The 19,049-nt window shown below is 36.4% G+C and overlaps 1 protein-coding gene across 2 annotated transcripts in view; it reads right to left on the bottom strand.

Annotated features, from left to right (window-relative positions):
- Window positions 1-19,049, bottom strand: part of JAKMIP1 (janus kinase and microtubule interacting protein 1) — a 148,891-nt gene that overhangs the window by 84,315 nt on the left and 45,527 nt on the right. For both annotated transcript variants that reach the window (XM_054066456.1, XM_054066457.1), the window contains exons 2-4: window positions 17,746-17,936; window positions 3,042-3,214; window positions 1,212-1,476 (exon numbers count right to left, since the gene is read on the bottom strand). In XM_054066456.1, coding sequence (XP_053922431.1) covers window positions 1,212-1,340 — 129 coding nt within the window. In that variant the 5' untranslated portion in view covers window positions 1,341-1,476; window positions 3,042-3,214; window positions 17,746-17,936. The remainder of the gene's footprint in view (window positions 1-1,211; window positions 1,477-3,041; window positions 3,215-17,745; window positions 17,937-19,049) is intronic.

Genomic DNA, 19,049 nt, shown 5'->3' with positions numbered 1-19,049 from the left:
GCTGGCTCATAACAGATATTACTTTTCTCTTTAGTCTGCGAAAAAGAAAAAATTCCAAGGCAACACGGATTTATTTGGCTGATATATAGAACCTATTGTATCAGTCAAACAAGACTTTGAGCTTTAATGTTACTTTTTCTTCTGTAAGAAATAAATTCTCAATATTAATTTGGAAAAAGCAAACAGCTTTTTTAATTAAAATATGAAAAACAAGACCACTCAACCCCAAGCTCACATAAGGCTGTTAAAGAAACTAGAACGTACAGGAAGACTATTATTCGAGTGTTCCAAATTTTACACCAATATAAAGAAAAAAGGCTAGAATGAAGCTATACTATAAAAAATCAACTCATTTTTCAATGCATACTTGTTCCACTGCTAAGTCTTTCAGACTCTTGTGACTACACTGTCACCAAACACAGATAAATCCACCTCCACACAGATTCACATACAGGACTATCTTTTGCAAAGTCAAACGCACAAATTGAGATTAATACAAATAGAAAAAATAATTAATAAAATAGAAAAAATTAATAAAATAGAAAATAATTAATAAAATGGGGAAAAAAGCTTAGTTTAAACTGCTAAAGAGATAAATAAAAGAGAATGATAAACTTTACTAATATTCATCTACTTCATACAGGGACAATTTCTCCTAGGTGTTCTTTTTATTACTCAAATACCTGTTGACTATATGCTGTAGGCAAATATTGATGGACCTTTTTCATTGGCAATCAGATGCATTATTGAACTCCTCAGAGCAATGGCAAATGAACTCAGCAAATCAAATCAGGACTCCCACATAGACGATTTCCTGTCCACTTACATTCTTTATAGGCATTTAAAATGACATGCTTTGAATCTGGTGCTGAATTTTGACTTTTAAGACACTTCTTTTTACAACATACAGTTTTCACTGCAAAGATCATATACAAAACTCCTCTACTCCCTTTAAATCACACTAAGCTGGTGTCATTTGTATTGCTGTGACTGCAAACTTCAGTAACCGAATGCTTGAGGATATTTACTTCTTTCGGCACAGTATTTAAAATAGTTGGCACTGATTTCAGTTCTTCAGGTTTCACGTGGTCATATGTTTTTTATTTTAAGGCTAATGCATTTTAGTAGTGAATTAGTTTGAGATTCAAGCTCTGCTAGTTTCTAACAGTGCTACTGTTAAGAGTGATCATAAAATATAGACAGACAAATACCTTGCTTTTTTCTTGCTGAAATTCTATCTGGATGTTGGTTAGCTTAGTTCGTAGTTCCTCATTAGCAGCTTGCAGGGCTTCAATCTCCATGTCGGACTTCTCTCCCTTGGCACGACTTTTCTTTGACATAATTATTTTTGAAGTTTAAAATAAAATTTTTGCTCCACCAGTTGGTGCCTTCTGCTTTTAGCATTTATGATTCAGGTAATGTTCAACAGTATGTTTCACACAAATTTCTGCCATTGTGGGAGCAGTCTGTCATGTCCTGGAAGAAACAAAGTAGTGGGAACAGAATTAGCCTACAGCATTGAGCAGATTCCAACAACAGACTTAAAATGCAGTTTTAAAGCACATTGGACTTCCTTATAGCATACGCTGTACTGCATAATGCACTAGACTTGGAAAGAAATAGATCAGAAAAGAAGAGGTTACACGATATTTCATCATCTTATCTAAACCTTATCCACTGCAATCTAAAGTCCACAGAAATAAAACTCTTTACTTATGATGAATATAGCATACATGCAGAAATCACATCTTATCCAAAACCTGACTTGGATGAGCTTGGTCTACGCTCAGGATTCCCAAGAGACACAGGGACAACCATAAATCAACTGTGGCTGCTGGTGATTCACTGGGAACTGTTTATTTCCTGTAGTAAGAAGAAAGCACTTCTCACCTTAATGTATCAGATATCATTCATAATTGTATTATTCATAATTATTGAGTCTCACAACGTCAGGATATATAGAAAAGGTACAACAAAACTGGAAAACATTTTAAAATTAATTCTTAAAAATATCATATATAAAAACTGTTTTGTTCAAGGTTAATACTATTTGAAATTCTCTAACCAAAACATGAGTGTTTGACTTTATTTTCATTTCCAGGCATGCTCCTAACCTTAAAAAGTATTCAATTATTTAAATCAGTTTTATGTAGTATTCAAGAAGAATCTCAATAGCAGACAAAGAACCCTACTTCCAATAATTAGGAAATCCCATGATTAATTTGCTTCATGAGTAGTCATAGAAGGTTAATCTGTGGCTTTTTCCCCCCTCTCTGCTCTCCTCTAAGAATAACTTCGTGCTTCATATGAACAAATAAGCAACAAATGCTATCAATCCTGAATTAGTTTCCAAACCCACATCCTCGGCTCATTTTAAATATCCAAAATTTCCATCATTAACTTGCCAAGAAAGCAGAGAGGCTCCAACTTTAGTGCTGAACTACAGTCCCAGAGTATTAGATTTCCAAGAAAATTGCTACCAAAATGCCTTCAAACAATAAGTTGCTCTTTCCAACCTACTTCTGCCTGGGAGTTATTTTAGAAATTGTATTAATACAAAAATCACATGTATTCTTTAAGCACATACTTTCTAAATGGTTAACAACTAAAACCTCAAGTGTGTACAGATAAACACCATTTAGTGAGTTCAACTAAATATATGCATTACTCTCCTCTTTAAGGACTGGTAAACAGAAAGCAATGAGTTGAATAACTTGCTCAAAATGATAAGTCAGACCAGACGAAATGTGAACAGAATCCTGGACAACAAGGATTGTTTGACAATATTCCCGTGGAATTCTTTCATTTATAAAAAGCAACTGATAAAAGACCAACTGTACCAATTATTCACTAAAGTAACTAAAGGGAAATCAATTTTCTTTATAATATCATAAGTCTTTCCTTCCAAACTATCAGCTTATCCTATGCAATGAAATTTAATCTGTTCCTAAATTCATTACAGTGAGCATTTTTAATATACAATTCATGAAAAAAACAGGAATTTGAGTTAAATTTTTATTTTATTTATATATCAAACCTACCTCGTAAAGCTAATATTGGTGCTGCTGGGCTTTTGTATGTAATTGTTGATTGAAGAAAAATAAATTACCAGTATTCTTACAGTAGCTTGAAACAAACTCTTCAGTGAGTAGAAGAAATTCGAGGAATTCTTGTTCTTAATAAAGGAATTTCACGCTATTTATCTATGGAGTTTCTGTAATGGTAAAGACTAAACTTAGACTATTTAATCAATATATTTCATGCAAAATAATTAACTGTATGAACAATTTGAATTCAAAATCAATTGCTAGTGTTATTTGCCTGGTCAATTTGTAAAGAAAATGTGAAACAACATAGATGGGCAAATCCAATCTATAATAATTCCACAACATTTATGATGGTGGAAGAGGAAAAGAATTGTTTCTTATCTCAAAGGCTCTCTAGGGTATTCAGATACTATTGAGGAATTATTCCTGAAATCCTAACTAAAACAAAATTCTTGATGCAACCAGCTTATACACGACCTAATATAGTAGAGGATTAATTAAGTTAAGGAAACCAAAAACATCCCTCACTGGCCCAGCTACATCAATTTTAAACTCATTAGAGCCCTCCCCACAAACTACAGTTTAGAATAAAGAATGTAAGTGACAGATACGTTTGCCTCTCCATCAGTAAAATGAGTAAGTGAGGGAAATGTGCTTGATGTGGATTTACATGACATCCTGAGAACTGAAAGAGAGATTTGAAATGCAGAGTGTTCCGAAATTGCCACATATGTTTTGTTCACTAACCGTAATCTCTACTGACCATACCATGTTCCCAAGCACATTATAAAGATATTAGACCATTCGATACAAATATCTAAACTTATCACTTGTCCTGTCTCTAAAGTCCTGGCCATGTAAAACTGCAGAGTTTCTATCCTAGATTCACCATCTGAACTCCTTAGCAAATCAGGTACTGTGGTAAGACGCCAGAATAATGCTGCTGTCTACCTTTGAAAATGTGGGGTTCTAAATATAATACACATTACTTAAAGCTGTTCAAATTATATTTAGCACTCAAATTAGCCTTAAAAAATAAAGAGTTCAGCACCACTCTATGAAGAACTCTTTAGAATTAAAACATATCGGAATCTCATTAACGAATAACAACATTTAAAATAAATAAATAAATAAACAAATATCCTCAAACAACCCATCAACCTGTGCTGGTGGGCAAAGAAACATTCAATTTTTACTCTTTCATAGATACATCTTCCAGCCTAACTATTTCAAAAGCAGGAATTATGGCAACACAAAGCCTCTCTAAACACTCACAGAGGCCCAAAGTCCAGACAGAAGGGCTATAGCAGAAGAGCATGCATCTTGATTCCTGAGTGAAAGGATTAAAACTAGTGAGTGCTTAGCATCCATTCTAGCTGACTACTTCACATTAATTATTTGGATAGATGTCAGGATTAAAAAGAAAAACTGACCTTTTAAACTCTGTAAGAAAAAAGTAGGAAAAAATATTCTACTCTGATAGCAAATGTTGTTATCCAGACACAGGGATGCCATCCAGAGGGACCTTGATGGACTGGAGAAATTGGTTCATGCAAATCTCATGAAGTTCAACAAGGCCAAGTGCAAGGTCTGGCACTTGGGCCAGGGAGTTTCAGTCACAGGCTGGGTGGAGAATGGATTGAGAGTAGCCCTGAAGAGAAAGACTTGGGGATGCTGGTGTATGAAAAGCTCAACATGAGCTGGCAATGTGTGCTTGCAGCCTGGAAAGCCAACCATATCCTGTTCTGCAACAAAACAAGTGTGACCAGCAGGTTGAGGGAAGTGATTCTGCTCCTCTGCTCTCATTAGACCTCATCCAGAGTACTGCATTCATTTCTGGAGTCCTCAGCACAGGAAGGACACAAATGTGTTAGTTTGAGTCCAGAAGAGGGCCACGAAGAAGATCAGAGGGCTGCAGCACCTCCCCTAGAAGACTGGCTGAGATACTTGGGGTTGTTCAGCCTACAGAAGAGAAGGCTCTGGGGAGACCTCATAGCAGCCTTCCAGTACTTTTAGGGGGCCTACAGGAAGGCTAGGGAGGGACTCTTTACTGGGGAATGCAGCAATAGGATGAGGGGTAACAGTTTTATCCTGAAAGAGGGGAGATTAAGATTAGATATTAGGAAGAAAACTTTTATTTTGACAGAATGAGGCACTGGCAATTGTTGTCCAGAGAAGTCATGGTTGCTCCATCCTCAGGGGTGTTCAAGACCAGGTTGGAAGAGGCTATAAGCAACCTGATCTAGTAGAAAGCATCCCTGCCCATGGCAAGGGAGTTGGAACTAGACAATCTTCAAGGTCCCTGCCAACTCAACCCATTCTACGAGTCTATGATTCTCTTGTAATACTGCAGCACCTGCTACGGCCTACCCATAACCCCATCGAGTTTGTGAACATGAGATACAAGTACATTCTTAGTACAGCACAATTCTGAATATTCAAGGAGTTTAAAATAAATTTTATTATCCTATTATCTGATAATAGCAAATGCAGTGGACACAGGTAAAACGTCAACTCAAGCAACTGCCAGTGCACCTACGTTATTGTTTAAGAACTAGTCATGATCAACCAGTGACTGTATGGGAAAGACAACGTTCACAGCTCTCAATGCCCAAGGTGCATTTTTCACACGGTTCAGATGACCTACATTTCCTGCTTCAATTCTCAGTTCTATGTAATAAAACATGATTGAATGGATAAAAGCTCTCGACAGGACGTAAAATAATAATCTTTCCAATCAAAAAGATAAATACAAATTATCAGAATATTTTTCTGTATTATAGATTAGTCACATTTTAGAGACCTGTTCATTAGCTACCTACAGAGAGATAGATCTGTTTCTCTAACAGTGGAGCTTTTGGCAGTTATTTTAAATCCTATTCCACTCAAGGGAATGCAGGGTTTCCTTACAGTGGAACACTTTTTTATGTGTCACTTGTGACTCTTCTGGTGGATAAAAACAAATCCATCTTTATTGTTAAATAAAAGCTTCACATTAATTTTTGCAGATTCACAGCCTACAATTCTGAGCCATTCTAAACTACATGGAAAGCAATCCCCAGGAAGCTCTAAGTATTTTTTACTGTTACATTGCGGAAAGATCTCATAGTAACATAATTCTGTTGAGCACAGTTGAATATACATAACTTCTCTGCTTTGTAGTGATTCCTGTGTATCATAAGTTAGGCTTTTATGACACTTCACTCAGAATGTTCTTTAGCGGGTGCGAGCATAGTATTTCTAAGTCAGTTAGCTCTTCTGCCAAGGATAGTAATTGCTTCCATTATTTTTTCCAATGGCACACCAGGAAAGGTGGTCTGCTTATATTCTGTATCTCTGCAGTCTTTCAAAAAGTTCCCCTTGCCTCCAGGAATAAGTACTCATGTTTTAACATGCGATCCTAAAACACTGCCTTCCAGGTCCTCATGGAAGAATTAACAGAATTAGAGTCTGGTAAGTTTCAGAACCAATTTGACCACTGTATTAATTTTCATTTCACTTAATTGGTTGCCTGTGTCATGTATGCATCTGTTAAAACACATGCAACTAAAATATATTTCCAAGTCACTGTATTCCCCCTCCAATGAAAAAATCAAAGTATATCAGACTCATTTAAACACTACACACATACTCAAACATACATGTGCTTAGTACATACAACCACGTAACACTGAGTAATTATTTTTGATTGGTACTACTGCAGACCATTCGAGAGCATCCAGTATACGAATGGCCTCATTCTAGTCAAAGGACATAAGCGGCTCATCCAAAAAGAAAGCTAGCGGTAAAAGGGAATGTTTGAGTTTAAGAAGAGAAGGCAGAGAGAAGGGAAGGAATCACAAATGCATTTAAGACACTAAGATTAATTAATTTTTTTAAAAAAAATCTGTGTTAAAGCTGTTTACAGAAGGGACAGTATCTTCAATAATCATTACAAGCCATTTAGAATAGGAACAACAAACAGTTACACAAGATGGAAAAGTATTTAAAGAAACAACAGGTCTCTGATATTATAGCTTATTTTGGAGGGTAACTGAAGGACCAGTTAAAAAATGTAACTTCAAATGGACTATTTACTGTGACCACAGACAATTGTTACTGCTATTCCACTGCCAAGTAACAACAGAAATGCAAACTTTTGGGTGCAAAAATGCTAACCTCAGAAATAAGACCCCTGTCTGACATGCTGAAATTAATAACCTCCTCAAATTGCTACAATTGCTCAAGTCAAAGCTACTAAAACACCAGAGAGCAATCAAAAATAACAAATTTATGTAATGGAATGGGAACAAAAAGAAGAGGCAAATATACACAGCGAATGTGTTTGCAGAATACCACAACTTGTTTGGGGACAGCTATGTAGTGTCCAGTGAGTAGGACAATACAATATTACATAGCATCCATGCAGAAAAGTTGTGGAAAGCACTGACCCACTACAGCCCCGCTAGGAGGAGAGGTGAACCAAACCCCATACAAGTTGCCATGTACCTTCTCCAGCTCAGCTCACCCCCTCAAGACCCTAAGCAGATGCACTCTGCAACTCCCTCTCTGCACTACACAATGCCTCGATATACTAGGACTTACAAAAGCCTTGACTTGAATTCCTTCTCTAAAAGTTATGAGCTTGATCCCACGCCTTTTAAGTAAATGAAAAATACTCATTGGCTTCAATGAGTTTATCAATATTTATCTTATTTATTTCTTTACCAATATTTATCTATTTACCCAATTTCTCCTGCAACACTATTCTGTGGACTAACCATTAAAATCATTCTACTAACCACATTAAAAGACAAACTGCTACAAAAAGCAGTCCTGAGACATATATGTATTAAAAAAAAAAAAAAGAAGACAGTAGCAAAACCAGAAAGTTCAAATGCAATTGAAAATAATTAAACAAAACCCTCCCTCCACAGCCTTGCTAACTCCGCTGCTACAGAATTAAAGCCCTTTAGAGTGCTGGGTTAACTCCAGGGAGGCAGCTCTAGGCAGAGCTATTCTCATCTCTGTGCCAATTCACTTCTTTTGGGCACACACGGGAGACTTGACAAGATAGCTGCTGTCTAGCACAATGTAGGTCCAGCCTCCTACTCTTCTGATTGTACCCTGGGTGTGATACAGGGAGACTATTGGGGAGCAGTGCTCCCTTTAAATCATAGTATTCATAAAAGTAAAAACAGGAGCAGGAAGAAAGGGTAAATTGTAGCATTTCCAAATTAGGTCTAGAGAAATGAAAAATACAGAGAGATATTCCAATATCTTTATTCGCTGTCACTGTCACCCCACAGATTAATCATTCTGCCAAACTTAGGCTTTGGGATTATATTGGACTGACTTTGTTTAGTAAGTTATCTTATTTTTGCAGGAAGGTTCCTTTGGATTTTTTTTTTAATTATTATTATTATTTTCATTGTAAAGGGTTAGACTAGCTAAAACCTGAAACTGGAAAAATGAAAAATTCAGGAATAGTAGCTGCACAGGAAATGTGCAAAACAACTGACAGACTTGTGGAGAGAGGTTCGCATTCCCAACTTGATGACTTGAGAGAGATGGAACCTCAGTGGGAGAAACCCTTGGGTAATCTAACACTTTACCAAATGCTGAATATTTACTTTATTATATCATGAATCAGTAGGATAGCCTTGAGAGGTCAAGTGTAAGGAGGAGAAAAGGAATACCTGCATGTGATCTAGTTGCCAGCTGAACGATGAAGCAAACAAGAAGTGGCATGATTTGATTTCACTATTACTGATTTCAAGAATTATTGTGGGTAATTAATCACTTTTACTAAGCCTGCAAGCTACCTTGTACTGTGCCAGCAAGTCCACATTCTCACCTTACTATTCCATCACAGAAGACTTATACAGCTATGCTAAGAGCAGTACAAGTCTATCAATCAGCACAATAAAGTCAATTATAACTCCAAGCAGGTTAATGACATAATTTCCTAACCTATCAACAAGGCAGCTTAGCTTTGAGAAATCTTCTCACTAAAGCCAGGGCTCTTTCACAAAATGAAGATGTCATCCTGTTCCAGTAATACAGAAGACTGATAAAAGAACATGCTTTACTTATTCCAAAGATGCCATCATACTCCACTTTTAAAGCTGAATTCCTTGATTTCTGAAATCAAAATAATTATATAAACTAAAGACCTGGCAGTATTGTTGCTTAAATTTTGAAGAGTCACAGAATCCTCAGAAGGCATCCACCTGCCCTTAGGAATTTAGGACCTCAGATTTACATTTGACTGCCATTGTCAAGGACTCCTCAGTTTCAGTGTTCTTGAAGTTAGACATCCCACATTCAAATCTGTTTTCAAATCTAACCGGCTAATGAAAACAGTAACAACAACAACAACAATAATTTCATAAAAATATAATATTTTCTGTGCAATACATTAGGCCATGGCTTGATGGATTTCGGTTTCACTTATGGTTCTGTCATTGATTCCTTTTATGACCTTAAACAAAGGTTTAAGAGATAAAAAAACTTTATCTCTCAGAAAAATAGGTATTACACTTCCCTACCTCATAAAGAGATGCTGAGGATGATACTAAAATATGAGGCACTGAAAAGGGATTATGAAAAATGGGGCTTATGAGAACCTCACAATAGTTTGCAATTGTTAGTTGGCAGGAACCACCAAATTTTGTGTCCCACAAAAGTGTGATTCCCTCACGAGATCTATCTGTTAACTTTCTCATAACAGTGCTTTGATAATCAGCCAGCTAACACTGGTATTTCAAGTACTGCTATTTGAGCGAATTTTCACTGCAGTGTACAGCATTTAAGTTCCTCTTGTTCTGCAGTACAGGCTGATGGAACTGCATCAACTCAGATAAAATATTTAAGTTGGATATTTCAGCCAGAAAGTAGATTCTCTCCTCTCTCAACTCTCTCTGTTTCCTAAGGGAGCAGTGCAACAGCTTAAAACTACAGCCAGCAAAATACACAGCTAGACCGTAACACAGCAAGAGCCTGAAGACAAACTTTCATTTCTTTCTCGGCTTAAACAGGACAGAGACAAGCATGGAAAAAAAGCACAAGAAATGCACAAAGAAGAAACTCTGTGAACGAAAGACTTCCTTTGTGTAACCATCCTCCAATATCCACAAACAGAAAATGCTTCACCACCGTGAGAAGATTACTAATAAAATATCCTTCTGTTAACTGCCAGGAAGTTTGATTCAAACCATGCCAGGCTTGTTGAAATAATTGTTGGCAAGTCAACCACCAGTAGTAGGAATGTGCTTTCTGAAGATGCTTAAGAGTTGAATGTGGTGGTCATGAAGACCTGCAGAAAATACTTTTCAAAATCATAATTTTAAGGATAGCATTCCTTAGAGTCTTAAAAAACAAAGACAAATGCATCATAATTCAGCTTGAAAAGATAGAAATATGCAATTAAATATAGATACAAAACTCCAGAATTACTGTGTGACAAGCCACTGTAGACTGAGACTGACTGCTGCCCAGATTAGACTGTCTCAAAATTTCTTTAAGTTCAGAAATTAATCAGTGCACAAAAATATTTGTGGAAATAAAGCTTCCTAAATTTGAAAGCATGGTTAACACAGAATAGAGACTACTTGTACGTGCTATTTTGAGCTTTCCAGTTAGTAAGTTGTACAACCAGCTTACGGGGGTATACAACTTATGGGGGGCAAAGCACTGCTGGGAGTGTATCTTACTGAAATGCTGAATGCTGTCATAATCAGGCTGTTTTGGTCATTCAAAGGAATTTCAAAGTGATTTATTGTTCACTCTGAGAAACACATCCTTATCCCTTTTACTTATATAACATTTTTCCTTCATTGGGAAACCAAGTTTCCATTTCAATATGGTCTGCTCTCTGAAACAGCACAAAGATGGTACAGTGTTTTACATAAAGTTGTGGCCAGGATGTGTTACCTAAAGCTTACAGGAGTCCCTGTGGTTGCAAGAAAGATGTTTATGCTTCATACCTTATGAACACAACCTCCTTGTCCCCATAGTGCCTGCAAAGAAGCCCATGCTCTGCAAGGTCTGAATGGTTCTGTAAATCATCTTTCACCGTAGGCAAAAATCTTTATTCAAGCTGCATTGTCATGTAAATATGATACAGTAGCAATCCTAACTTTGCATCCAGTTGTGCAAAAATATGTCCACATAATTTCTACTATGAATTGATCTTAGTATTTAATTCTATCCCTCTCCCCACCTCATCTCCTAAAAGAGATTTCAGAGGGAAGCCTCAAAAGTTAGGGTGCTGGCAGTGACTTTACTGGCCCAGGCTCACTGGAAAAATATGGAAATAGGAATTGCCTAAAGGACTATTCTTTCCAAATTACACATCATCTCCTAAACTTCAGGTGAATCTCTGAGTAAGATTCTGCTTTAAGGTTAAAGTTGTTACAGCTGTGGCAGTAACATCACAATTGGTCACCTCTTAGACAGCAAAGCTGTAGTAGCAAAACTTTAAACAGCTGTTTCCAAAGTAGGAAGTCAGGGTGTAAGAGGAATGTGTGGTGGAATTTATCCCAGGGAACGGACAACCAGAATGAAGCCTGCTTAAGAAGGCTCTAATAAAGGAAGAGGGCTAATCTTCTCCATAAAGAAGCCTGCTTCTTATCACTAGCCTAATAAGAGCCCTATCTGCTGTTTGTCTGTTACTCCCCAACACCTTGCGGAGTCTGTCCCACCTCATTCCTCACAACTACCAGTTCTCAGAGACAGAAAAAAGGATAGAAAAGGGAAGGGAAGTGTATATTAGAAGAAGAAGTAGTAAAAACATCAGTGAGACAAAAGCTGAAAGTTACACACAAATCGAGATTTAGTTGTTACCTACATACACTGCCCTTCTATAGGAAAGGGAAAACGCTGAAATGCTGCCTGCTTCAGTGAACAATGTGAGAAACAGAAGCTCTTAAGTGCAACCATGTTCATTCATCCCCACGGAATAGTAATTCAAATGGCTATAATACAAACATATTAAGGTTTTTTTTAATACAGGAAAAACCTGGAAACATCAAATCAAAAAAAGATCTTCACTAACAATTCCCAAATATTAAAGACAGAAAATTATCAGATGTTACCTTTGAGATACGGTAGTCTTCACCAGTATAAAGTAGCTGGGTAATGGGTTTCATTTCACTGTTCCAACTAGAGAGCTACATTTAAATCTTAGATTGATTGCTGGATGTTAATGGAAATGCGCAAATACACTCCAAGTCCTTTTCTACTACTAAGTTTCTTTTTTTATTGGTCTGTAGCAACATCCAGCATACCTGGAAGCTGCTTTCCACGAGCAATATAACCTCCTTTCTCTGCTCCCCCTCTTTCTTTTAACTATTAGTAACTTTTAAAATTCATTCATAAACAGATCACTTCATGTAAGGCAAAGGAAATATAAAATTACGCTGTGCAGGAAATGGTTACAACTGTACTCTTGCAAGCAGTTTAACACAATTTCTTTCACTTGAGAATGATGGAAGTCAGTTTTGCACCGCTTCCTGAAAAGCACAGAAATATTAAACTGTCACTGTCAAACAGACAAGATAAAGTGCAACTGATCCCAAAGGCAGAACTCCTCCACGGTAAGTCTCAGAAGAACAGTAAAATACTATAATTCTTTTGCATTGCTTTTTGCCTCTTGTCTGAAACAACCAAAAACAATAAAGTAAAGATTAATAAAGAAATCTTCAAATTCGATAAGGAAATGCAAGCTCCTCAATGAAGCAATAGGAATGTCTCTCCTACAGATTGGACACCTGCCATTTACATGTCAGTATATTCCATCATTTGGTTCCCCTTTTCCTTTCTTAACTTTAAGACAAATTTCACATAAGCCAAGCAGAATTTATTTCCCTCCCCAAACTTTTACTCAGGATTTAATAGCAAAAAATTGTGCACAGGCTAGCAGGGTTATAGCAAAACAGTTTATCAAGCCTATACAGCACCTTTTTCAGGCGTTGCCAACTAATCAAATTTAAACTTTTGCCCTATTCAAATTATTTAATTCTCATCCCAACAGACACTCATTCCCCTCAACATTTTCATCTTGTTCATCCTCATGACTAAATATAGATTTGCATCCTTGATGGTCCCAACTTCAGAGCACACCTACAAAATCCATCTGTCAACATAGGAATCCCTTTTATATCTACTATTCTGCCACCTTCTTCAACAGATGTGCATTGTCAGCTCCCCTTATCCCCCTTTCCTAAACTGTAAGTAGAGAGAATTCTTCCTGGATAATGGACCAGTACTGTCCCCAAAGCTGGGGGAAGACTGTGGCAGGCACTGTAAGGATAAACTAGCGACAAACTTTCAATAGCCAATAAAACCTCTGGGTTTGATAATATGTCGGTGGTTTTTTTCCAGACAATAAATACTTAATACATCTCTTTGTTAGTTTGGATGCAATTTCTAAATAGTCATTCAACATCTAAAAATAATACGGTAAAGAGGATTGCAGGGATTCAATTGGTGAAATAAGTTTCAGACTTCATAGCTGACAAAATGTGTTTCTTCAAGATCAAAATACTTACAGAATGTGAATAAAAGGATACTGAAAATGTCACTTTCTAGTACCACATTCTAATACTGTATCTTCAAATTAACATCTTTCATGAGCAAGCAGTTTTTCAACACAAATCAGAACTGTGTTGGTTCATTCTGCAGTCATGAAGTATATTTGCGCTAATCAGCTCCATCCAGACCCAAAAGAGTGTATTCTCTGGAAAGGGTTTTTTTTTTTTCTTCATTGTGATTGGTTGTATATGTTAACTAGTATTGCGGGACTGATGTTCTGTTCATTAAATTCAGTTTCTATACTCACACATATGTTCCTATGAGACATTCATTCTTCCCCATGTTTTGCTTTCCTATTTTGTTTCCTGCTACAACCAACACACAAAAAAGCTATTAATAATTTTTTAATTTATTAACATTTCCTAACAAATATGTTCACATCTGAAGTAACTTCTCAAATAAACTAGAGGTAGACTTTCTAGTTAGTGTTAAAATATAGTATTTTACACAAACCCAGAGTGCAGTTCAAAGTAAATAAAAAGGGAACTCAGCTGGGAGACAGGAGCATTGCATCCATTGTAACATTTTTCAGATATGCTGCCCCCTAATTTCATGTAAAATATAGGACGTGCAAAGAGATCACACAAGGCAGAAAAGGAGCAGAAAAGTCTCCATGAATGAAAGAACGTCTGATAGAAAGCAGTTTCCTAAAACTAATACATTAGGCCACCTTATAGTATTTGGTTGCAGAACTTGAGTACTGAGCAATAAACTGAAATAGACTGTTATTGTCCAAGCTGATTATAATTCATCAACGTACAAAGATGCATCTTAAAATGTGTTTTTGTGTAAGACTGCTTGTAATACAAAGATTCTTATAATATATTTAACACAAACGTGTATAAATATGGTGTGTGTGCATGTGCACAGGATGAGTTTCTTCCAGAAAGGATGTTTCAGGTGTTGAGATAATTTGTGTCCTTCAAAACTGTTCTCCTGGAAATCAACATTTATAAATGCTACGTATAAATCACACCTCCCCCCTTCCTCCAGCTTCCCTACCCTGTATACCTATAAACCCATACCTATAATCAGACCACATTATCAAATCTACTGGACATTCACAGCGCACTATTCAGAGCTATCGAAGCAAATCAATTGACTGGAATAGGTGAGAAAAACAAACAAAAAAACTATCAAGACAATCATAATCATCAGATATCACTAGGTATTACAAGGACAGCACCTTACATAACTGTCAAAAAAGCCAACTCAATGGTCTCTGACTAGTATTTATTGAATGCATACCATGTAGGCTACAGACTTCTTACAATTCATACCTGCTTTTTCCATTCAAACTCATTTATGAATAGAGAAGGAGCTTCATAATAACCTGAAGATCTGTTATGCTTTATATTGGATAGCAAGTCTTAGACATATGAGACCTTTCCAAGGTGTCAGAAAAGTTTGTTTAGTTTTCTTTGCAACACCTCTTGCAAACACTCAACATATATACGAGTACTCTTAGATGACTAAGTGAAACATTGCCTGTCTTATCTCAACATGACCGCTACCAGCCACGGCCTTATCTAATGGTAAAACGCATGTGGGAATTCTGCCAGAAGCTGTACAGCTGTCAGTTACCCAAAGGTACTACCCTGCTATATTTGCAAGTAAGGTAATTGATTCACACACAAGTATGCTATAGTACTTCTTTTCTGAGTAAAGGATCTGTAATCACATGGCAAGGAACATAAGAAATATTTATTCAGATTAGTCAGCACAGAATGATTGTTCAAAGGATGTTAAGAAAAAAATGAAAATATCCAGGTAATACCAAAGTTTATCCAAATTTAATTCTGATCAACTTAAAGAGAGGGAAGAATAATCAATTTTGGCAGATTTCTTGATCAATCAGCAAAAAAAAGAAAGGGTCACATACAAAAATGTGCCTGGCGCTATACCAAACAAAATCCTGCACTCCCAGTTTTTCACTGAAGCAGACAGTCTTTCTCTAAAGCAAAGTGCCTGCATGTAAGTCTACGATGTAACAGCATTGTTCCTGCACAATTTTTTGTGTTTACAGCCCCATTTTGAGGAGATAGTTTGGAAATACCAGAAACAGGCTAGCAGAATAAATAAGACATTGGCATGCAAGAAATACGACTAATCAGATAAGAAAACAGGGACAAAATAGGGACCGTTTTTTCCCTGCAGCATTGAACAAATGTGCACAGGCACTCCAGAGGATGAAATCCCTCTGCTGAGATTACCAAAAGCTTTTCCTATTCCCAGATTTTCCTCTTCCCAAGTAACAGAATCTCTTATGGATAATTTGCACTGACAAAATCACTTTCCAAAATACATAAGCTGTTGAAGACTCTCTCATGTTTTGAACATTTCGTTTTCATTATGCAGAGTCAGCTAAATAAAATAGTCAGTCTAAATCAAGTTGTTAATCTATGTTCAATTGTTTGGATGGACAGGAACAGGACAGACTAAAGGACAAAGGGGAAGAGAGGGGATATTTACATGGCATGCCTTTAAGATTTAAAAATCAAAACATTCACCTTAGCAGAAAGCCAAGTCATAACAAGTTGTTTAAGAGTTCAGCATTTTAATTCGTTTCAAAATCAGCATAATTTACTTTCTGTTATTATTAAGTAGATATGAAGATGATTTGATTTTTTTAGACACATCTATGACTGAAGCTCCTCAGTCAGAAGTAAATGTTGAACTGTCCACTCAGTTACAGGAGAGAGAATTTAGGGTCACATTAGTTTATCTGTTGCCTGCTGAACAAGTTATCGTAATTATTCTCTGTAGTAAAAGTTAATTACCTTAATGAACATCAAATTATTTTAGAAATATTTCCTCACTTTTTAGATGTTGCTTTATGACTACACTACAATGAAATTCTCTGAAACATTAAAATCAAAAGATACTAATGAACTATTAGTTGTACTTGAGCGTCATAGAAGACCAGCAAATACTACCTAGAGGGGCCCTAAGGCATGTTCTGTACCCTCTATTTTTTATTCTTCCCTTCCTCATGAATTTTTCAGTAATGATCATGCACACTACAGCTGTCATTTGCCATAGCACTTGCCTTACTTAGGGTCTTAGTTTACACTTTCATTCAGAAAGGAAAGATATGTCTTCACTATGCACTATAACCAATACAACAACAAGATTCATAAGCAGCAAAAAGGCAACACTTTGAATATGTGACCTACAAAATATCTACCAGCAAAGGTTATTTCCTGGGTTTCTGCTGCTTTCCTTTTCTTTCTGCATTACAGTTTCTTGACTAACCTTAATTATAGTCACAACATCCTTTTAGGTAAAAGTACCATTTCTAGAGGCCAACAGCATTTCGCTGCAACAAGGATAGTGACACAGAGTAGGGGTTTCCCAGTTCTAATATATCTAATCCTACTAACTGCATCATCACTGCAGTTCCACTGCAGGACTACTACAAGATGGAAAAGCTGGGAATTAGGCACTGTGTTAAACCGTCATCCTTACCATACTTCTCCAATAGCAGGAAACTGCTACTTTTGCCCATACAGTATGATGGTCCTTGAAGTAACCAAAATACTGCAGTGTTTTTTTTGCATGGTGTTTATATCGCTGCCTTCTGAGTGTATAGTACGCACCCAGACTTGTGCATACTATAAACACATAAAAGTCAACAGAAGGTTGGGAAAGTCTGTCAAAGAAGCTTAGCATCCAGCTGAGACCAAAGCAATTAAAGCCTTTCTTCTTTATTAATTGTGACAGGTATAGCTGAAGTTAGACAGCAGTGAAGCTACCGAGCATATGATAAACATAAGACACTAAGCAACGTTCTGTTCTGCATATTTTAGATGCAAATCATGAGTAAGAAAATGTTGATATTGTCAAGGAATTTATTCACTGAACACAGAAAATCTCTACGTAATGAGAAACATATTCAAACAAAGACAAATACTTAGTGCAGATTTGGTCTATTTTACTGCCTGCAAAATCTGCCTGGGTTTAAAACATACATCACTACAAAAAAAAAAAAAAAAAAAAATCAAACTCACAGCTTCAAATTATATTGTCTCTTATAAACTGATAACATCATAGCTGTATTGTAGATTTATTCTCTTCATGAATAAATGAAATCTCTTACCAACATGCAGTTAATGCACAGTACCTTTGTTTTGTCCACAGGTTTCTGAGGCCGTTTCAAATTTAAGTTGAAGAAATGAAGACTGCAGACCACCAGCAGCCAAGTCACTAGTTATTTTTTTACTGGGACTTTCCACACCACAGCTCCTAGTCCTGTTGGCACGTTCTCTTTTTCATCAACAAGGAGGGATTTCTGAGCAATATTAGTGACATCATCTGTTAAACAAAAAAGAGATTTAATCCAAATTACAGTTAACACCTTTGATAGTAGCAATACTATGAAAAAATATTTACACAGGGTAACGAAATGTAACAGAATAATATATCATGCAAAATTACATGTATGGCATCTTGTTTCTATTAAGAACATATATGCAGAGTCTAATTCATTATCTTCTTTGCTAGATGGTCCTCAATGAAAGCCGGATGAAAGCTGCTAAGCTTTTTGACAACCAGACCAGGTCAATCCAGACTGTTAACGCAGTGTAGCTAAATTTGTATCCCATTTCAACACAAGTTAGTTGGTTTGGGGCTACAGGCTTCAATTGTCATGGTGGTCACCTATAATTTGTCACATACAGACTGGCCATTGCCATGGATCTTTATAAATACCAAAAATATACCAAAAAATACAAAAAAATATACCAATATAAGGAAATTATCACGTGTCCTGTTGAAAAGAGGACAAGACAATTTCAGAAAATCTGAATTCTATTCTTCTGTCCGTGTATAACTTTCCTGTACAGTGAAGGTAATGACAACAATTTCCTCTCTGAGAAAAAAAAAACAACCAAAAGAGATGCATGAAGCCTTGATATTGTTTCATTTCATGTTTCTTGGTAATATTTCAACATATTTTGATCATAATAGGAAAGAAAAGAAGCATTCAAATTTTTGTTGATATACACAACATGTTAGTTTGGATTGATATTTTCCAAGCACAGAAAAATCTATTTATTGAAATAAAATTATCTTTATGGAGATATCTTTATGGAAAATAGCATGCTGAAAGCTTAATGACTAGAAGAAAGTCAAGTTCCTTAATCAGCATTATCTACCTCAGTTGGCCTAGAGCCTCCAAACACCTATGAGAGCACCTTTTTCATTCCATGGAGTACAAAAAAGAGAGTAAAGTCTCCTCAGCATACTATATTTCTCATAGTATGCCCTTTGTGTTAAAGTGTCAGTGTCTTAGCAAAAGTAATTCAGAGGCAAACAAATTTCAGAAATGTGTAGTGCAGGCATGGCCATACCGGGATATCCAAAGCAGAGGGCCAGCAGACACAACACAGAACCAATCAAACTCCCAGCCTTTCGTGCGGGAGAGCC

The sequence above is a fragment of the Cuculus canorus genome, chromosome 4 (genome assembly GCF_017976375.1).
Source record: "Cuculus canorus isolate bCucCan1 chromosome 4, bCucCan1.pri, whole genome shotgun sequence".
Classification (NCBI taxonomy): Eukaryota; Metazoa; Chordata; class Aves; order Cuculiformes; family Cuculidae; genus Cuculus; species Cuculus canorus.
The sequence above is the reverse complement of the archived record's forward strand: the minus strand, read 5'-3'. Positions and strand labels throughout refer to the sequence as shown.